The sequence below is a fragment of the Cryptomeria japonica genome, chromosome 5 (assembly GCF_030272615.1).
Source record: "Cryptomeria japonica chromosome 5, Sugi_1.0, whole genome shotgun sequence".
Classification (NCBI taxonomy): domain Eukaryota; kingdom Viridiplantae; phylum Streptophyta; class Pinopsida; order Cupressales; family Cupressaceae; genus Cryptomeria; species Cryptomeria japonica.
Window position 1 is genome coordinate 288,308,508 of NC_081409.1, and position 23,186 is coordinate 288,331,693.

The following is a 23,186-nucleotide window of genomic DNA, read 5'->3' on the forward strand; positions in this document are numbered from 1 at the left end:
TAAATCATGCGAGTTTCTGGAGTAATTAAACATATAGTAAATTAGACACAAAAAGAGGTGGTTCTCTTTGTCATTTACAATTATGCTTATGAAATCAGTTTTGCAGGCCGTCTTCATTTACAATTATTGCTACTCTCAAATTCTTTGAGAAACAACGAAATACCTAAAATTGGCTAAAGATTATGACATTTAGCCAAATTAAACCATTTTTTTGCAAGAAACGGTGGACATAGGTACACCCACTTAATGGACTTAGGTACACCCACATAATAATGTGTGTATGATCACAAAATGGTATTGGAGGTAGTGCTCCAAAATACAGAGTTAATGTGCAGAGATCCAGATCCATAAATACTTGCGATTATAGCAGAAAAAAGATATCTCTATAGAAGAGTAGGAAGGAATGAATCTGCTATATAGCAACATCTTAAGACAGGAGCTTCTCCTATTAAGAGAAGTTAGGTTTGGATAATTAGCAACAAGACAACCAGCATTTTGAGATGATGCGTGGAATACACATCCTATGTTGATCCAATTATTCCAGAGGCTTTCAACAGATGAGGCATTAAGACGGGGGAAAGAGAACTGAATTCTATGTTGAAATAGACTGACATATTTATCTGGCATTCCCACTACAGCATGTTCACATAAGACAATCTTAAAAAGGGAATTTATAAGCCCTAACCTAGTTCTATTTTAATAATTATCATGAAGAAACAAGACAACGACCTTTTATCACAGGTCAATTTTCTACAGAAATCTGGAGTAAACTCTTGTCTTTCCTGCAGATTCCTAAACCTTCATTTAAGACTCTTCAGTAATCTTCGAAGTTACAAGGAAAATCCCCGTTTAGATTAGCAGGCATGCAGAAAGGCCTTGTTGATTAGTTTGTAGCAGTTTAGGGAGAAAAATGTTGAAAAAAATATCAATCCATCTTCATAACAAATCTATACACCTGCCAATTTGAGAGGAAAATAATCAAGGGCATTAAAGTGACTTTTGCAGCCTAGCTTAACTTTGTGGAATAAGTTAGTTTCAAAAATGGGTTTGTGAAGCCATTAATTTATATGCGAAATGGAATCTATCCTCCCTCTACAATACATTATCAAGAGTTGAACACATTATCAAGAGTTGAACACTGAGTGAACTCTAGGTAATGCAGCTTGGCCTGGGGAAGGAGGGCATATATCTTAAACAAACTAAAAAATATCAACAGATAAACTACTATTAGATTATGATATCGGTATGGTCTAGGATTGATCATGAGCACAATGTCAACAATTTAACTGTCAAGAGTAACTTTTAAAATTCTAGCAATTTAAGCAGGTTGAAATTCTACTGTTAAAGGTTAACTGCCATTTTTGTGGCTAAATATAAAAGCTAGTGGTTCATCTAATCCCTATTCCTCGCAAAGATACTTGGTGCAAAAACATGAAAAATTCAAAAAAAATTGTACCAAAAGAAAATGACGTTCTTGGTAAATTACTTGTGTAAAGAACACAAGATTTTACTCATGGTACTCAATGTAATCAGGAGAAAGTTACAGCAGATGCCATCATGTAACCAGCAAATTAGTATACATTACAATGCAAAAAATCATCTCTCCTCTCACTACTCTATTTCCTTCTTTTTGCGTTGAAGAATAGGAGGATCAATGTCAATACCCATATTTCCAGCCGTCCCTGCAATTACTCTCATAGCTGTTTCAACTGTGGAACAATTCAAGTCTGGCAGCTTCTCAACTGCAATAGCACGTAGTTGTTCAATAGTTATCTTCCCTACTTTCTCGTTCACAGGATCACTGGAACCCTTTTCAACTCCTGTAAGGAATCTCAACAAAAAAATGTCAATTGCAACAACTCTAAAAAGCCTCTACATTCAGCCATCTAAATTGTCTTGTGGAACTTAAGCCCTTGTGAGCCAGATGAACTATGTAAAAGAAGAATTTGCATGTTATCTTAGCAGTATTTAACTATCTATGTTAGAATATAGCATGTAAAATAGAAACATATGGAATAAAAAATAGGATAGTTTGAATTTAAACATCTAGCTTTTCAACAAGGGCAACACCTTCTAGTGCAATATTTGTTATTTAGCTCCAACATCAAAGTTAAATAGCTGATAATACTCACAATATGTAACATGAAAATTAGAAATCATATCCATCACATTCAAGAGACAAATCTTTGTAATACAAGTTGTGATCACTTTCATTGCACATAACTGAATATTATTTAATATAAAATATTATAATAATTTAAGTTCACCCATTCAACAATTTTTATTACATTACAGAATTGCATGTATTTCACTGAAGAAAAAGCCAAAGAGTGGAATTTAACGGAATCAAGGGATGCTGTTTGAAGTTTAAACTTGCACAACATATATGTGGGGGCTATAAAGTATAGACAGACATGCAGGTGCTGCATGCCTTTTACCATACAGGAGTAATAAATATCTAATAAGTTAAGCGACATGCAGGTGCTGCATGCCTTTTACCATACAGGAGTAATAAATATCTATTAAGTAAAGCGAGAAAAACAATGACATAGAAACAAGCAGTTGTTATTTTCTGACATAAGTCACTGGGCAGGGAGCTTAACCAGGTATGAGACTTAGCCGACACAACTTGCAGGGCCTTGTTGCAGACTTGCACTTGAAGCTAGAGGCAAATATGATCTGCCACAGTTGGTCCCCCTTCTCAGACAGCCTTTCACCTTGCTGTAGGATGTGTTTCCCCACCTGCTGTATGTCTTCCCCCAGTGGTGCAGCATCATCTATGACAACTCCATGTGCTAGTTTAATGGTTCCATTTATGGACAAACTTTTTTTTGACGATTTCAAATAATTTTCAGGGTTTTATTATAAAACTTGCCAGATTTACATATTTTAGGTTAAAATCCATCTTACCTGGTACTAACTCTGGAATAGGATATGAATGGACATACAGCAGTTAACTCCACCATGTACCAAGGATAAAAGCAATTTAAAAGGGCAGTGCATTTATGCTGACGACTAGGATCAAGAATCACTGTCAATAAGAAAGCTCAGTAACCCTGTTTACTAAGGACTTCTATTTCACCAACCGCATAAAGAACAAGGCATTTTTGCTTAATTCCAACTTGAAAGTTTGCCAACCCTGTGAACCCTATTGACATTACTACCATAAACAGGATTTCTTTGGTTTTCAAAACCCCATTTTAAATTTTTAAATAAACAAATCTGGGACATGAACCATGTCTGAGCAAATTGTTCAACAATCCTGTGAATCAAAATCTTTACTAAGCACTGCCTAAATTGACAGCTATCGTTGAAAAAGAATGAAGTTATTTAATAATTTAATAGCATCTTAAAAGCAAACCCAGATGAATGAAACAAAACTCCACATTCTAGGGCTAGTCAAGACGATGTTACATTACCTTCAAGAGTACACTACTTGACTCACAAGTAGATGCATTCACAAGTCAACAACTTTGACAAGGTATGTCATGTCCTATCTTTAATCAATTTAATTTCATGGACAAAATGCTCATTCCAATATTTTCCATGGACTAAGGCAGGACATAATATAATAATGTATTTAATATTTACTTTTTGGGCCCACGGTAGATTTATACTTTCAAAAAATATGAATGGAACCAGATTAAATATTAAATATATTTTATTATTTTATAGAAACCCAAAATGGGGCATGGTATTTCTTATGAAGAGGTTGGTAACCTCCAGGTTCAGGTGGCAATTAATTATCGGTAGCATTTTTTATGACAACTTACATATGAGGCATTATTGTCTAATTTTGGTCAAGGAATCTAGTAACAGTCAAAATGGTGAACTTCTTTGTAGGGAAAATACAAAAAATAAAATTACTTTATTTATTTTTTCAATAGACGGGCATTTCGATTTGGTTCTCTATTTATTTGCAGGAAAATTCATATTTCAGCATCTTTTGTCATTTCTTCTACACAACTTTTCATTGTATGAACTCCATGTCCTACAATAACTTTCTGTGGAGATTGTTGATTGTGGCTTGTCGACAAAAACCGATAGAGGAATGTGGCTTGTCGACAGAAACACGTGAGTTACAAGATTCTGAGGACAAAAACCCTTTAATTCAAGGGGGCATTCTCATCCAGCAAGTGCAATGGAGCTTCACAAGTTATTGCAAATCAGCTAGTTTTAGTGTGTGATGCTTGTGTGTAGGTGTGGCTTTGCAATTTGGTTTTCAGATTTACTATAGGTGTTTTTGTTGTTGTGTGGCATGTATCTCACAGGTATATCAGTGCTCAAGAGTTCAAGACCATTCCTTCAAGTTGTACCATTCACATTTCAAGTGGGTGCAGTTTGGCAATGACTTGGATGAAATTCCAGTGAGATTGACAGCAATTCTGGTAGTAGTTTGGTTGCCGTTGTTTTCAGCTTTGTATGAATTGTTCCAGATGTTGTACCGACTATCGTAACAGTCACATTTGTTGCAAAACTCAAAAAATATCATTATATAAAGTTTGCAAGCATTTCAATTTCATTTGGTACAATTTCAGTGTTGACTAGTTTGCTAGTCTGTATTGATTTTATGTAGAGTTTGCAGTTTATGTTCCAGTTTATATTTTGTTGTTGCTACTGGTGTTGAGCAGCTGGATCAGATCTCTTCTGATGCATAAATTTGATTATTTCAATAAAATCACATTTGGAGGGTTTCCAGTGCATTTTGGTGTTAATCTATTGAAGACTACAATTATTGTGTGGAGATTTGTTGATTTGTTGTAAATGGTGTAAAGTTGTTTTATCATTTTCAGATCTGATTTTAACGGTCAAAAATTCAGTAAGGATATTACAAGGTACCTACTACCTGTTGTGACCTAATAACACATCACCCCATTCCAAATGGGGGCCCCCTACTTTTTAGGCCCTCTCGGTCTTTCGGTTTTGGTTTTTTGGGGTCTTTTTGTGGCAGTCTCTTCGGTCTTCTCCGTTTGCAAGTGTTTGCGCGTCAATTTGATCAAGTTTGTTTTTCGTTTGGGCAATTTTGGCCAAGTCTAGGGCTTGTTTTGTCAATTTTAGGGTTTTTCCTTCAGTCCTAGATTTTAGGGTTTTCCTTTAGCATTTTGGAGAAACTGAACGTTGCATTGGAATCAGGAACCTGCACGTGAAATTTGAGCAAATTCTGAGCAACTTCCTATTTTTTAGGAAGTTACTATTTTTTAGGTATTTCACTGCCTCCCCGGCTTGTCTTCATTTCACCAAAAATCAAACTTACTATTTTTAGTAAGTTTATATTTATAGTAAGTGTCTCTGCGTCCTATTTTGCTCTAACTCTGACATTTTGAAGCACTTTCTATTTTTGGAAAGTCTATTTGTGGCACGTTCTTCACAGAGAGGCATTGAAGACTGAACATTCCTGAAGATTCATCTAAATCTGGAAAGTCAAAAGCAGGTGAAATGGATCAAAAATGGCTAAGTGTGAGCATCTATTCCAGAAGTGGAAAACATTGAATATCTTCTAAGTCTAGCAGGAAAAGAACTCCAATTCCCCAAGATGGTACCTCGATCTGGAAAATGTGCAATGATGGCTAAGTCTGGAAAAGCACTTAAAATGTCAAAATTCTACCATGTGGTGATTTCCACACCCAAGTCCAAGTATGGGCGCCAAATGGAGATGGTCGGGGAAATCCAAAGCAAATCAAAATTCCTTCATGACAGTGTTTTGGCGCCCAAGTTAGGTGTTGGGCACCAAATTAAGGTGAGCATGGAAAGTGAACTGAGGATGAAATTCCTTGGCATGTGTGTTTTGGCACCCAAGTCAAGGGTTGGGAGCCAAAATAGGGTCCTCGTGGAAAAAGTGGAAAATAGAATTCCATGCTCAAAGCAATTTAGCGCCCAAGTGGAGTAGGAGGGCGCCAAAACAAGGGTGGCAAGGAAGATAGGAAAAGTAGAAGATTCCTTGCCTAGGGAGAAACAGTGCCCTAGTCAGGAGAAAGGTGCCAAATACATGTTGGCATGGAAAATGTTTAAAAACGATGAAAATCCTTCTCCAAAGCAAAATTGTGCCCAAGGAGGAGGCAAGGCACCAAATGAAGGAAGGCATGGAAAATGAAGAAATGATAGAATTCCTTCACACCAACAAAATGGCGCCCAAGGTGGGAGTCAGGCGCTGAATAGAGGTGGTCATGAAAGATGCATAAAACCAAAAATTCCTCCTCAATGTCAATTTAGCGCCCAGGTCAAGAAGAAAGCGCTAAAAAGGTTAAAGCATGGAAAACTTGAAAATGATAAAATTCCACCATCAAGTGAAAATAGTGCCCAAAGAAGGTCAAGGGCGCTAAAACCTCAATGCCTTGGAAAAATTTAAAAAAACTCTATTTTCCTCCATCAAGATGAAATTTCCACGCCCAGGTCAAAAGAAGAAATTTTCCAAGGCGAAGAGGAAATAGAGGGCCAAGGATGGATTGAACACAAAAAATTCCCCTCAAGAATTTTTTTTAAAAATCTATTTTTAGGCACCAAATCTCATCCAAATTTCAATTTTTTTTCAGATTTGAATTCGTGAGAGAATTCTCTCTCCTGAACCCTGGAATTCTATTTTTGCAAAGTTCCTAAAAAATAGGAGATGTTGGAAAATCATTGAAAATCTTCCCCAGAGCAAGGAAAGTTCAAAAGGCTTCAAGAAAATCCTTCCTAAGTCAAAGATTCTCTTTCCTGAAGTTTTCTCTCTCCTAGGGTTTTCCCGCCAAGTGGATGGATAAAGTGAATCTTCCAAAATCCCTCCAAAATTCAAAAAATGGAAGGTTGGCAAGTTGGCAAAAGAATATTCCAAATCATGATGCACAGCTCAAGGCATTAAAGGAAAATTTCATTTTGGACTGCGGTGGTGGGGCCCGATTGCATGGCGTGTTGGAAAGGAAACTATGATGCATCATTAAACAACTGCCTAAATTGACCTTTACCAACTTAGCAGCATGTTGGAGGAATTCTATATAAACGCACAAGTACAATTCATTCTTCATGTGCGAATTTGGAGAAAGAAGAGTTGGAGAGAAAGTACCAAAAGTCAAACTTAGATAATTTTCATTCCTTCCAAGAAGCTTTGTTCGCAAGGGGTATTACTTTCCTAGAATGGCAGAGGCAAGCAAGGCAGCAACCATTACCAAGCAGGCACAGATAAAAGCTGAGATGAAGGGCTTCCTTCCGGAGTCCAGGATGGTGTCCAGGTGGAAGGAAATCAGCGACACAAATCTGGGAACATTCAACTTGACTACTTTCAGGATCAGGATGTTTGGGACAGCCGGACATAATCCATCACCTACCGCTGCTAGGACTGTCAAAAGCATAATTGTTGCAGCAGCAGGTTTTCCTCTATCTATTCAATGTTCAAAGTTGATCTTGGAAGGTGCATAACACTACAATCCGAAGAGAAGGGCTATTTTAACAAGTGGCAAGCTATTGGCCAACTTGACTCCAGAGGCTATTGGTGAAACCTTCAAAATTCCCTCTCATCACTCCATGACCTACAAGACTATGAAAGGAGCTAAAGTAGCATACGATGTAGGTCCTAACAGATGTGCAGAGATCATCAACAAGAGTTGGTTACAGAAGCCTAGGCCTCACATCTCTAAAATGCCTAAGACGCTCACCATTTTTTAATTCAAGCAGGAGCATGTGGATTTGATGATGCTGTTAAGTAGGATAATGAGGTGTCCACATGCCATAAATTTTGAATCATGGATGTTTTTCTACATTGGCGAAGTCATGAATGCCAATGGAATAGTGGACTGGGCCCCGTTAATCAATCATTATGTGCATGAACAGCTCAAAGATTTGAAGGAGAAGACCCAATCCTTCTATATGAGCTCTTAAGTAATTTATTCACTTGCAAGGATGGGTGGCTTCGATAGTTTGTTAGGAAAAGGAGTCATAGGCTGCGGACCAGCACAGCTGAAAGTTCATGAATGTTATCCTCAGCTGCACCTCTACAACACTAATTCTTTCAAACTAGCAAATGACACTTTTACTATGTACCTGACTAGATTTATGCTAAACAAACTTCACAAAAGAGTGTCGCTTGAAGCCAGGGCTTTGGTACAAAAATTTGGGGCTACATTCCAGCAGTTTCCAAAGTTCACTTATATCAAAACGCAGGGATTCTCATACCAGCCATATAAATAACCAAGGTATCCATCCAATAAACTGGTGCTACTAGAGCTTATGAGACAATTGACGGCCTACGACCAAATTCAAAAGAAGAAAAGAAAGTTATCTATTGAATTCCCAGTTGTTCTCGGTGATTATGTAGAAGTATGCCCAAACCTAGCAGCAACTGAGAAAGTAGCAGAGGAATTGGCATCCTACTGCTTGGCATTTTACACATCCAGATCTCATTATGATCCATATCGTAAAATCAGGAAGGTTGTTGGATTAAAATTTGTGCACAAGTTTCACCTAGAAGATTACTCGGCAGGTGCCAAGAATGACCTTGAGGTTAAGAAGAAAATGTTTTCCAGGCTACCACTTGACAAAATTAGGATAGGTGAAATAATGCAAGTGACAAATCAGGTCAAAGAGGACTTGGACTTAGTGCAACCAAAATTCGAAAAGGTGAAGGATCAACCCATTCAACTTCTAGATTGGTCAGAGCCTGAAATTGATGATCTAGACATTTTGGCCAGACCTATACTGAAATTCACCAAACATTGGGTTGATCGGCATCTCAGAAGGTTGAAAGAAGGAAATGTCCGCCTAAGCTACCAATTGATGGGAAGTCTAGATTCCCATAGTGAAGCCACTGAAGGATCTTCACAAGCTCAGGTTGAGGAAGGAGAAGTTCAACAGAAAGAAGTTGAGCCTAGTAAAGGAAAGAGCGCTCCAAAAAGGCCAAGAACAACAAAGAAGAAAGAAATTCAGCAAGAAATCCAGCCGAAAATTCAACAGGAAGCCCAACAGGAAGAACCACCATAGAAAAGGGCCAAAGTGGAAGACATTCAATCGCTGGCCATCTCTTCCACTGTGCGGGAGGTGGAAATGTTTGCCCAAGAAAATCCAACAAATCCAACACAAGGCAATCTTCCTGACAGCGCTCCAACATAGGATGTTCTCAGTATCAACGCTTCACACAGGCAAGATCAGCCAAGGGTGCAAAGGCAAGAACTTTCCTCTCATCCAGAGGAGCCACGACAGGATATTTTTGTAGAGATGATCCTTGAAAAAATGGAGGATACTTCACAAGAACATGTGCGGAAGGAGATTCAGGATCAATCAGTTTCCGCTCCTCATTGGCTGAGAGATAGACTGAGGAAGGAACAAGAAAAGGAAATTGATCCAGCACGGGAATTGGAAGAACTTTTGAAGAAAATGGATCAACCAGCAAAGAAGGCTGCCCAAAAGTTTTCCAAGATCACGAAAGATGAGTCTAGATCCAGGACTCTACATTTAGCCGAGCCCATGGCAGATGAGGACAGAAATGAAATTGTGCTAGGTAATTATGTGATCAGGGAAAATTGATTTGGGGCGCGCTTCCACGACACAGGTTATGGAAGATTTTGAAGGATCTTCCTTGGCTATGAAAGAGAAGATGCAGAAAGTGAAAAAAAAATGTAGGAGGCTGAAAAGAGAAAACAGGGCCTTGTGTGAGTATATCAAAAGTTTCAAACATCCGCTTAGGGAGGCAAATCCGTCTTTTGTTCCTCCTCCCTCTCTTCCTAAAGAGGTTGTTGATCACGCTGAAATGATCAGGGAAATAGCCTAGCATTCCAAGAAATGGGTGGAAGACGTCTTTGTTGCAGCTGGAAAATTCATTGAAGACTTGGCTTGTCTTCACTCTAGATTTGTTACCCTTCTAAACAAACTAGAGGTGGCGAATGGTCTATGGGAGGATGTTCACATTTACCAGGACTTGACTATTCCGCAACTCAGAGCCCTAATGAAAGTTCCAAAGCAAGCGTTAATTGATGGCAAAGTAATTCAGGAGAATGAGATTCATGATTTTCCACAATGGTTCTATGTCGTTTGCTCCGGAAAGGATATCTTTGAAAGGTTCAGCATGGAGTCTTTAACTTTAAAAGACTCAATTCGAAGGGTACAGGAAGAAATTATTAACATGATTGAGGCATTATTCGCAAGAAAGTTGAATGAGGGCGGAGTGACGTTGAACTTCCTGAGGTCCCAGTTGCATGAATTCTTCTTTGTAGGGTCATTTTCCGGCACAATGAAGAAGACGCAGGAAATGATGGTGGAATGGGAGAACTTCTTCTCCAAGAGCAAAGAGGAAATCACCTTGATGGAGTTCAAGATTGAGAGTGTGCCAACTGTCTTCGTAGGAGAACTGGAGGCCGTCATCGCCAAATTTATCACTTATGCCATTAATGAATGAGATAACGATCATCCATTCCTAGACAAGAATCTTTTGACTGAGTAGTGGTGGCACACTTATTGTTGGAATGTTTTGACTAACCAGTGGCCTGGTCAATGCATGTTGAATTTACGAAGAATCTTTTACATGTAGCCGCCACATTTATGATTTTACGACGAATTCCTCTCACATGTTGTCGTTGCATGAAGGAATGATGGGCATTTATGGCAGCATGAACGATTTTTGCATGGGATATTCATTGCATGTAGGGCAAACTTGATGTAAGTGGTGCATTTAATGCACAAATGGATGCTATTTTGGGCATGTTTGAATTAATTGTATATGGGTTCATAGGTATTAATTGTTGATTCCCACCTTGTTGCATCATGTGTGGGGAATCTTTTGGGGGAGAACCCTAATTAGGGTTTGCATGTCCTCGTGGTTTGAGGCCTATATAAAGGGGTGACCCCCTCATTTGTAAAGGAGAGATTGATTTCGAGATTGTTGCTATAAGTTTTGAAGCAAATAACTTAATACATTGTTCAATTTGTTGGTGTATTCTTGTGTTGTTTTATGACTTGCATGGTCTCACTCTCTTCATTTAGATTAGATTTGCTTTCAAGGATTTAGATGAACGGGATTTGATGAGGTTGCTTGTTGTGAAATCCGTGCTCATACCTTTTGTTTGCAACTGATTGTTGCCAACTTTGCAAGGTTAGTTTGAGCCTTTTATATGTGTTAACTTAACTTCAATCATCTGATGAATGTTGTTCAAATTGATGGCTTTCATTGGTGATTTGAAAAATTATTGCCCAACCTCGGAAGATTGCACAACCTTCATGTAGTTGTACTACGTTGGCGAAGCGAAGTGAAGTTTGATTTCGCGCAAGTGATCCTTGTCTCTTTGTTCATAGGGTTAGATTAGATTTAGCATAGCTCTCTCAACCCTTCATCTTTACTTTCTGCATATTTTAAATCAAAAAATCCTAAAAACAAGCCATTCAAAGCTAAACAATCCCTTGAAATTGCAAAATTGCCTAATCTTCTTTGAGAGTACGTAAGGCCCCTTGGATTACCAGTATATCACATCTGCCAACTGAGTCACGTCCGTTGCACGAAGGAACCTTGGAGTTAGCCGTTTGAACTTGTCGCGATCTTAGCATACAATTAAACTTTGATCAAGAGGGAGTGAAGTGACCGTTGGGAACTTTATTCTATGTTAGACGATGTCATAAAAAACATGTCAACACTACCTACCTTTCAATAGAGGGTGTCAAGTCGGATTATTGTAAAGCTTATTGTCACTTAAAGTTGCATTGCATTGCAATCAATGCCAGTCAGTAGGTAGTAGACAATAACCGTAGTCTAGGAAAAATAAGTCGTTAAAGATTTTCAAATAATTGGTGGGCTTAATTTCTCAAGAAGTTTATAACTTATCAGGTATTTTGTCAAAAGGATCTAATTCATAGGAAATCATTAAGTAGCATGTTAATCCCCAACAGATTTGAAGGAAAGGAACCAACTAAAACTTTAAACATGTAGGTAATAATGTTAATAAACTTGAGTGAGCAAAAAGAACTTTGGATATTTTTAATTTGCCAACATGAACACCAAATCATTGTCCAAAACCTCGTGTGAAAAATCATAACGAAACAATCTTTATAAGATTTTGTAAGTCAAATCACCTTGGTTCAAATGGAGATGAAAGACAAAATGGGTAGAAAGGGTAGATAGTAAATGCACTGGAAGATATCAAAATTGCCATAGTATGATGGAATGTTGCAACCTATGATACCAGGCTCGCTTGTCTGAAGGCTCTAGCTCGGACCGGGCTCGCATGGGTCCTGGTTTGCACTAGGTTCACAACAAGTGCAACTAGGGTTCACCCCAAGGGCCCTGGGTTCACTATGGGTTCGTGAGTTCGCAACAAATGCAACCAAGGTTCACCCCAAGGGGCTTGGGTTCACTATGGGTTCGTGTTCACAATGAACCCAAGGCCCCTGGGGTGAACCCTGGTCGCACCCAAGCGAACCCAGGCACAAACCCAGTCCACATTTGCACAGGGGAATTGAACAATGCAATGATAAAACAAATAAACTGTGCAAAATCATTCATGACTTGAGCAAGGCCTAAAGACATAGAATCATTTTCCAAACAATGGACAAGTTCCTAGCCTATGGTAGGCTATAATTTTCACCCAGATACGACACAAATGACAATATGCGTACCAAGGGTGGAGAGTGGTGTATCCGATAACCCTGATCCTAAGCCATCTTTGAGATTTCCCTCAAACTATTTCAAATAAAAATTGAACCTTACCGAAAAAAATTGTGCAACCTATATATGGTGTTGTATAAAATGACTTTGCATATTGTGGGACCTAACCAATGAAATCCACAACAAAAAGATTTGTAATTTTGTATATTCTTTAAAGTTTTGCATTTATGTATACACGCGGATGAACCCAACCCACGAACCGGGTTCACGTCCTCGAACCCGATCCTGAACCTAAACCGGTAACTTGTGTTGCAACCCTTTAAGATGTACATGAGAATCCTCCATCTAGGGATGAATAGAATATGCATATGAAGATTTTAGGTTTATGTTAGGACTAAAGTTCAAAAATTCAAAACTAATCTGCTAGAATCAAAAAACTCACTACTACCTATTGTGACCTAATCACACATCACCCCATCCCAGATAGGGACCCCCCTAGCTTTTAGGCCCTTTTGGTCGTTTGGCCTTGGTTTTTGTGTGTGTTGGTAGCAATCTCTTCAATCTCTCCGCGTTGCGGATGTTCGAGGGTCAGTTAGGGTTAATCTGCTTCTTTGTCAAGCAAATTCTATGAAGTCTAGGGCATGTTTTGTCCTTTTTCTAGGGTTTTACCTTTTGTCCTAGATTTTAGGGGCTCCTGTTAGGGTTTCGGGAAAACTAAGCATACGACTGGAATCAAGACCCTTCAAGGGACCTCCCAGTGAAATTTGAGCCCAAACGGAGCAACTTCCTATTTTTAGAAAATCCCTACTTTTTAGGAATTTTTTCGGGTCTCGGAATGTCGCCATTTTGCCAAAAATCAAACTTACTATTTTTAGTAATTTCTATTTTTAGTAAGTTTCTATTTATAGTAAGTCATTTATGCACCCTGTCTAGGGATCTAACACTGACACCTGGAAAGTTTTTATTTTTGGAAAGTCATTACTGGCAGGGTCAGTCAGCCAAGGCGACAAGGATCAAGCGTTCACAGACAATTCTAATTCCGGAAAGTCAGACAACAGACAGAGATAGCCAGAAATGGGTCAAGTGCTGGAAATCCATGCCTAAAATGGAAAGCTTAGGAAAACACTTCAAAAGCACAGGAGGTCAAAATATTCTAAGTCTGGAAGCCATTCACAAGTGGAAAAATCCATCAGTCCATGGACAAGGCCAAAATGGGCCCAAGGCTGGACTGGGGCGCCAAAATGAGGAAGCCATTCACAGGTGGAAAAATCCATCAATCCATGGACAAGGCCAAAATGCGCCCAAGGCTGGACTGGGGCGCCAAAATGAAGAAGGCATTCACAGGTGGAAAAATCCATCAGTCCATGGACAGGGCCAAAATGCACCCAAGGTTGGACTGGGGTGCCAGAATGAAGAAGGCATTCACAGGTGGAAAAATCCATCAATCCATGGACAGGGCCAAAATGCGCCCAAGGTTGGACTGGGGTGCCAGAATGAAGAAGGCATTCACAGGTGGAAAAATCCATGAGTCCACAGACAGAGCCAAAATGCACCCAAGTCTGGACTCGGGCGCTAAAATGGGATTCCCAAGGAGAGAAGGAAAATCCATGAATCCTTGGCATGGTGAAAATTTCACCCAAGCTAAAAAATTGAAATTTTGCCTAAGGCATGGAATCCAACGAATCAAGGAGGAATAAAAAGCAAAATTCCCCTCAGGCGAATTTTCAAATATGCTATTTTTAGACACCAAATCCCGACCAAATGTGGAAAATTTTATAGATTCGGAATCAGGATGAAATTGCCCATCCAATGAACCTGACTCCTAAATTTTAGGAAGATCCCTAAAAAATAGGGATGTGGAGAAGAGGCTTGAAAATTCCTTCGAAAGCAAGAGATGACAAGTTAGAATGAAATCGAGCAAATCTTGAGAAAATCCTTCGATCTCCCTCAAAAATTGGAAAGAATGAAAATCAGCGAGTTGGCAAAAGAATCTTCCAAGTATGACGCATGACTTGGAGCATTTAAGGAAAATTCTAAATTTGAACTCATTTGTATGGGAAACTACCTTTGCATGGCATAGTAATTAAGGAAAGTATGACGCGCCATGAATGCAATTACTAATTAATGCCTCTTGAGAATTCTATATAAGTTTGGAAAGGCATTTTATTTCTCACGTGCAAGATTCAGGAAAGAAGAAGTGGAGAAGTGAAGAATATTCATACTTAGCCTCTATTTTCATCATTTCGAAGTGCTTCCAAGATGGCAGAACCAAGCAAGGCAGCTACTATCTCCATGCAAGCATTGATCAAAGCAGAGATGAGGGGTTTTCTTCCTCATTCTCGATTGAATTCAAGATGGGAAGAAACCAGCGATACTAACCTTGGCACGTTCAACTTGGCTGCATTCAAGATCCGAATGTTCGAAACAGCAAGGCATAATCCATCCTCGACAGCTGTCAAAATTGTGAAGTGGAATAGTTGCAGCAGCTGGCTTTCCTCCCGCTATTCAATGCCCAGATCTGGTCTCGGAATGTGCAGCACATTACAATCTGGAGCGGAAAACAATCTCAATGCCAGATGGCAAGTTACTGGCAACATTGACTCCAGAATCAATTGGTGAAGCTTTCGGAATCCCTTCACATTATTCCATGATGTACAGGACCAGCAGCGGAGCTCAGGCAGTATATGAAGCAGGCCCCGCCAGGCGTGTTGATTTGATCAACAAGCAGTGGTTGCTGAAGCCTAGAGTGCACGCTTCCAAGATGCCCAAAACTCTCACAATCTTCGAGTTCAAGCAGGAGTATGTGGACCTGATAAAGATGCTGAGCAGAGTAATGGGATGCTCACATTCGGTGAACTTCGAGCCCTGGATGTTCTTCTACATAGGCAAGATCATGAATTCAAATACACTGATTGACTGGGCTAGATTGATCAGTCACTACTTGCATGAACAATTGAAGAACCTAAAAGAGAAAAGGTCTCAGTCCTTTTTCATGAGCTCCTACCTGTTCTATATGCTTGCACGAAGGGGAGGATTCGATGGGCTGCCAGCAAGAGGAATCATGGGCTGCAGACCAGCTCAGCTAAAAGTGCATGTGTTATCCTCAGCTACATCTCTCCAATGTTAGCTCTTACAGGTTAGCGAATGACACCTTCACCATGTACCTGACACGACTTATGCAAAATAAGTTACACATGAGGTTGTCTCCACAAGCAGGTGCCTTGGTCCAGAGGTAAGGCGTTGCGTTCCTGCAATTCCCCAAATTCACCTACATCAGGACACAAGGGTTCTCCTTCCAGTCTTACAAATTGCCCAGATATCCGTCAGACAAGCTTGTATTGCTCGAGCTTATGAGGTAGTTAACTGCCTATGATCAGCTGCAGAAGAAGAAGAAGAAGAAGCAATCTATTGAATTTCCAATTGTCTTGGGGGATTTCATGGAGATATGCCCAGGTTTGGAGGCCGCTGAAAGTGCAATAGGGGAATTGGCATTCTATCGCCTACCATTTTACACATCCAGGGCCCAATATGATCCTTACAGCCAGATTAGGAAGGTTGCCGGTGTCAAATTCATACACAGATTTCACTTGGAGAATTACTGGGCAAGTGTCGAGGATGACCTTGAGGTCCAGAGAAGAATGCATTCCAGACTGCCCCTCGACACCATCAGAATAAGTGAAATTCATCAGGTACCGGATCAAGTGAAGGAAGATTCAGATTTGACGCAACCCGAATTCAAGAAAGTAAAGGATCAACCCATCCAGTTACCAGATTGGTCAGAGCCCGAGGTAGAGGATCTGAACATCTTAGCTAGACCAGTGATAAAATTCACTAAGCACTGGATTGACAGGTAGACAAGAAAGTTCGTGGAAGACAATGTCCATCTGACATACCAGCTAATGGGAAATCTGGATTCCCACAGTGAGGCAACTGAAAGCTCTTCACACGTTCAGGCAGGAAGGGAAGCCCGGATGGACAAAGGAAAAAATGCCCCAAAGAGGCCAAGGGCAACAAAGATGAAGGATATCCAGTAGGAAATCCCACACGAGATTCAACAGGAAGCCTAGCAAGAGGAACCTCCAAAAAAGAGAGCAAGGATAGGAAGGGAGCATTCACCAGTTAGCTCCTCGAGCGTACGGGAAGTGGAGATGTTTCCACATCCCACAGGCCCACTTCCAGGGAACGTTCCAGCACCTGATATACTTAGCATCGATGCTTCGCAAGGCCATCATCAACCAAGAAGTCGGAGGCAAGAAAGTCCCCCGCACCAGGAAGAGGTTCACCAGGATAGCTTTGTGGAGACTATCCTTGGTGAAATGGAAGAGGAATCTCAGGAACAGGAGCATGCAGACGATCATAGCCATTCCATCCCTGCGCTAGACTGGTTGATAGGTAGATTGGGGAATGAAGCAGAAGGAGGAACCAATCCTGCTCAGGAATTAGAAGAATTATTGAAGAGGATGGATCGACCACCGGAAAGAAAGGCCCCCCGGAAGTTTTCCAAGGTGGTCAGGGAAGAATCTGGATCCCGGACTTTGCACATTGCTGAACCTGCGGTGGATAAGGATAGGGGTGAGATTAGACAAGAGGATTACATCATCAGATAGGTTGATCTTGGCCATGCTTCCACCGGTCAGGTTGTGGGGGATTTTGAAGATTCCTCCTTAGCCATGAAGGAGAAGTTGGTGAAATCAAAGGCAAAATGTAAGCAGCTGAGGGAGGAAAATAGATTTCTATGCGAATACGTCAGGAGTTTCAAAAGACCCCTCAGGGAAGCAGGTCCATCATCCACTCCTCCTCCCTTCCTTCCCAAGGAAGTAGTTGATGATGCAGAACTTATTAGAGCAATGGCACAAAATTCCCGAGAATGGGTAGAGGATGTCTATGCTGAGGTAGGAAAATTCGTTGAGGATCTAGCTCAACTTCATTCGAGGTTCGTGGCCCTCCTAAGCAAATTAGAGACAGCAGAAGGACTATGGGAGGATGTAGATGTTTACCAAGACTTAACCATTTCCCGGCTCAGGGCTCTGACGAAAACTCCAAGGCAAACTCTGGTGGACGGGAAAGTGATCCAAGAGAATGAAGCCTATGACTTTCCCCAATGGTTCTACGCCATCTGTTCAGGAAAGAACACCCTTGACAAATTCAGCATTGATTCCATCACCTTGAAGGAGTCTATCAGAGGGATACAGGAAGAAATCCTTGGTGCCATGGAAGCTTTATTTTCAAGGAAACTCAGTGACGGAGGAATAACGGTTAACTCCTTGAAATCCCAGTTGCACAATTTCTTCTTCGTCGGTTCATTCCCTAAGGAACATTTTGCAAATGTTTCTTCATTCTTCGATATGATGAAGAAAACGCAGGAAGTCATGGCAGAGTGGGAAAGCTTCTTTTCCAGAAGCGAAGAGGAAATTGCCTTGATGGAATTCAACATTGAGAATGTGCCAAGTGTCTCCATCGGAGAACTGGAGGCTGTCGTCGGTAGATTCATTGCATACGCCATAAATGAACGAGATAATGATCGTCCATTTTTGGACGAAAGTCTTTTGACTGAATAGTGATGGCGAACTTATTGCTGAAGGAATATTGACTAGGCGTGGGACCAATCAACGCATGCTACCACCGGATAGGGAATCTTCTTGCATGTCGCCTCCTCATTATGGTTTTATGACAGATTCTTCGTGCATGTCGTTGTCACTTGGAGAGTGATGGGCATTTATGATGGCGTCAATTATATTCTGGGCATAATCATCATCATGGGGCACATTTAATGTGCTAATGGGAGCTATTTTAGGCTCTTTTAAATTTATTGTAAATGGGCGTAATGGGTTATTAATTGCCGATTCCCACCTTGTTGCACCATGAGTGGGGAATCTTTAGGGCAAACCCTAATTCGGGTTTTTGCATGTAATCATGGCTTGAGGCCTATATAAGGGGGTGACCCCCCTCATTTGTAATCAGGAGAGACTATCGTCAGAGATTGTTGCTAAGAGTTTTTGAAGCAAACACTTAATACATTGTTCAATTGTTGGTGTGTTCTTGTGTTGTTTCGGAGCTCGCATGGTCTCATTCTCTTCATAGATTAGATTTGCTTTCATGCTATTAGACGAACTGGATTTGATAGGATCGCTTGTTGCAAAATTCGTGCTCATACTTTTGGTGTGCAGCTGATTGTTGCATACCGTGCAAAGTTAGCCTGAGCCTCCGTTATATGTGTATGTTTAACTTCGATTATCAGGAGAGATTGTTCGATTTGATAGTTTCTCTTGATGATTTGAAAATCTTTAACACACCCTCTGAAGATTGCACCACCTTCGTGTAGTTGTGCATTGCTGGCAAAGCGAAGCGTGGTTGGATTTTGCGCAAGTTATCCCATCTCCTTGTTCATAGGATTAGATTACTTTTAGTCTAGTTTTCCTCTGCCCTATTCCTATTTACTTTCTGCATAACTCAAAATCCAAAAGATCTAAAACTAGAGCCTTCATTACAAATCATCCGTACAAAAATCCTTGAGCTTGCATAAGTTTCTTCAACATACGTAAGGCCCCTTGGGTTATCAGCAAACCCATCAAACAACTGAGTCACATCCACACACTGAATGAACCTTGGGATTTAGCCGTTTGAACTTTAAGTAATCCTAACATACGGGCTAATCTTGTTCAAGAGAGGATAAGGTGACCATTGGTGACTTTATTCTGTGTTAGACGCAGTCATAAAAAACACGTCAACTCTACCTATTCAACTGAAAATTGTATAGAAAACCCTTGGTATTGAATTAGTTAACACCTCTTTCATCCCCATCCTTGCTAACCTATGTACCCTAGGCGAACATGTCCATTATGTTTTTAGGTATGTTTCCTATAGGGGGCATTTCAAGGATGTGTGAATAGATCAGATATGTCCCCCTACCATCCCCTATCATCAAAAAAATTTGGAAATGTTTCCGAAACACCCTACATTTTTTGAAGTTATGGGAAGGAACAGATAGCTGTCCCCAAGACAGCACCCTCTAACCATCCGCAGGACAGCTAGCTATCCTCTACAACCCAATCAAAATAAAATGCAGTTGTTTTTAAAAAAACACAAAACTAACAAAAAAAAGGGATTGGAGGTCCACATACCCCTCCACCCTTTACACCAACCTTAAACATAGAAAAGAAACTCTCAACTAAAAGTAAAAAAACAAACTCATTTTGCCATTTTCCATATTGCAAAGAAGACAACAATGGAGAACAATTGTGAGAAGAGAAGAGAACAGAAATAAGAAGGCAAGAGAGCATCAAAACTACATCATTAACCTAAAAGAAACAAAATTACAAGAAATGGCATAAGCCTTGAAGGTTTGTGTATTCTCAAAGGCTTTAATTTAGGCTTAGTGGTGGGGCCGCTACCCTTCAACCCACTTACCACTTCATAAATTCAATCAAGAGGAATAGGCTTGCTTACCTATGAATGATTGTAGAAGTTGGTGGCCATGCATAGTGATTTGTGACTTCAAGATCAAGACTCTTAAGTATTGTTAGACTCTAGCCACACATTGCAATATTGATTTTGACGATATCACATAGGTTGATGAGGAGTAAACATAATTTTGATGTAGAGTTAACTGATGCTAATAAGGGGCACCAACATATTTTCTATGTTTTTGTCATTTCCTAGTTAAAACTTGAAGCCTTTGAACATTTTGTTGTATTTTTTATATGATATATATGCACATTGACAATAAAAGCAGTTAAATTTTGTTAATTTGTTGGTCGACTATCATGGGAAATCTCAATTCAACTTTAATGTTAAATATTAAGGTTCTATGATGTTAATTTTAGATCAGACAAAGAGCAATAGCAGGAAAAACAAAAATAGGAACACAAAGAACATCAAGATACCCTGGGAAAACCTCCCTCTTGGAGGTGAAAAAACCCAGCAATTAATCTCAGATCTCTATTAGACAAATCAGCATGAGTCTTTTACAAAACCGCTTCAACACTTGAAGCACTCAGGTTAGGGTATATACAGCAATATCAGAACTTATCTGCAAGATATGAATGCTGATCAAGGACAGGAGATGTTTGCTGCAGGTTCGCTTCCCTGAAATGGGGTTCGCTGTCCAATAGATAAAGTTCGCTGACCTTGAGGACAGTTTGCTGTCTCTAGAAACCTGTTCGCTGTCATTGCAAGATGGTTCACTATCTTTGGAAGCAATTCGCTGATCAATGCCGAGTTCGCTGACCTTAGGAAGCAATTTGTCGATCACTGCTGAATTCGCTGAGTGAGGATGAGTTGAATGTATATTTGAATGGTTACGAATCAACTTGTATATATATGAGTCAATGCCACTTAATAGGCCTTAGGTCGGCCTTATTGATTTTGGCGCCAAGAAGGATCAGACCTACAAGTTACATATAGGTCTTGTCTAATCACAATTACAAGTTACATATGATACCCAATTAGGGCCAGACTTACACAAAGTCAAATTGAATCAATAATAAGCCTAAGGCCGACAGGCCACTTAATTGCCAAGAGTACTAGGTCGGCCCTAGAAGGGATCCGACCTAGCTACAAACATCAACATATAATGTATATGATGAATGCCTTATCAATATTATCATATGAATTTTTTTAATTTCCTATATTTTTTAATAGTTGTCCTATACTGTCCCCTATAAAATGGCCTTCAAAAAAATTTGACCTCAAAAAGCATACCCCAATCTCCTGCTGTCTCCATCCTTGAAACTTAGTGTAACATAGCTGCTATTCACAATAGGGTACATATCGTAGTAGCAAAATTCTTTCTCATAATTGACTCAACAAACCAAAAGATAAAGAATTTTTCAATTATTTGGGACTCAAAAAATTATTCATAAAAATTAAGAAAATAAAAGGGAAAATGCTGCTTTTCCATTCACATTGACCAAGAAGAAAAACTACTTTGTTCTTTTAAAAACTGTAGTGAGGGTCCAGGGCCAGCAGCCCTAACAAAGTTTGTGGCTAGTGCCCCAAGCATGTTCCCTATTGTCATACAAGGTGGGGTCAAAAGGTGGAACCCTTGGCACCAAGACCAAATTAAGGCCTTAGAGGCTACTTGGATATTCATGACACATGCCATTTTTCATAGTTTTATTGATTTCAACCAAGCTTTAAACCCTTCAAAAAACACAAGTGTTGATGTGATAAAGCAATTATTAGACCTTAACTAAATGAGAATGGAATCGATATTTGGTGATGAATGAGTACCCTTAAGTTGCAACCTAGTAAATCCAATGTCTAGTCACTTCCAAAAAATCCAAATCTGCAATGTAAAAATTAGGTTTTGATGGAAATTTTAAAAAACAAATATTTTACAAGAAAATTGAAAAAACAGATGAAAAAAATGACAGTTTATTTGTGCTAAAGCCATCATCGGGAATTGTGCCAGCAATCAAAGAAGATAACTGGCTGGCTCCAGAATTGTGCCACGAATCAGAGGAAAAAATTGGCAATTGGATACAGATTGGATTGCCAACTAGGCCAAGTGGCAATTAATAGAACTAAATCATGACTTACTAAAGATGTTTTCTACTACTATTATAGACTATATACTAGTAAGAAGGCCCTAAGGCTGGAATCCAGTAGAAACCTCTTGCAAAAAGTTTGAAAAAGTTAAGTCTTGATCAAGCACCTGGTGGCTCAGCAGAAGATGGACAGTTAATCACTATCAGAGATTATGGATTCATATATTAGAATTTCTTTTTCTTTAGTTCTAGAGAAGAAAATCAATAGCATAGCCTAAGCTAGAAAAAGATCTGAAAATGGTCACCAATAGTGGCATGTAAAAGTTCATAGTTATCGGAGTAACTCCAAGACTGTTGTTAAGAGTCAAATTATGGTATTAACCTAACTGGAAATTAGATTATTTAACATTTACTTAAGATTGGATTGGACATCTCTGGTAAGTTGCATATGTGAGCAGAGGAAGCATTGATTAACATGTGTGTTTATATGATTCTCATTTGCTTGTTCACTTGTAGTGTAGTTAGAGAGCTTGATGTTTCAAAAGTATTCATGGAGACTAAAGTATATACTATATTGTAACCTTTGTTCATGAAATAATACATCTTGTGTGAAAGATGCCAACTACTGAATATAGCAAACTGATTTAGTTTTCTGATTCTGATTTCTTTGGCCAGTGGTAGGGAAGTTTGGTTTAAAATGTTTGTTTTTGTGGTTTTATGCTTTTTTTGTGTTTTTGCAATGTATATGCCTTGGAATTCAAACAATGCAATTGAATAACAATAATAAAACATAAATTAATGACTCAAATTAAATTTCAGTTTAACTGATTTTCTAACAGCAATTAACAAATGCCGATAAATAGTAGAATTCAACAATGATATGCCAAAATTGGCCTACCAGGGGTCCAACGCCTTGCCTGGAGGGCTGCTTTATTAGCTTAAATGAGTCCAGATGCTGCTACAGGAGCTACCAATGTGTCCTAACTGCTCCAAAGAGTTTTATTCCTCTAACTAATAATTACCAAAAACAAATCTAACACAAATAGACCAATCTGCTGCTATTTCCTTCAGGTCCCCAGGAGACTTCACCAAATTTGGTCAATTTTCCCCACTGATTTGCTCATATCTCTCTCCAATGACCT

At 39.5% G+C, this 23,186-nt stretch overlaps 1 protein-coding gene across 1 annotated transcript in view; it reads right to left on the reverse strand.

Moving 5' to 3' along the window:
* Positions 1–1,457: 1,457 nt before the first annotated feature.
* Positions 1,458–23,186, reverse strand: part of LOC131045797 (uncharacterized) — a 48,261-nt gene continuing 26,532 nt past the window's right edge. The window contains exon 4 of the mRNA XM_057979447.2: positions 1,458–1,820. Within this exon, the coding sequence (XP_057835430.2) occupies positions 1,612–1,820 (209 nt within the window). The 3' untranslated portion in view covers positions 1,458–1,611. The remainder of the gene's footprint in view (positions 1,821–23,186) is intronic.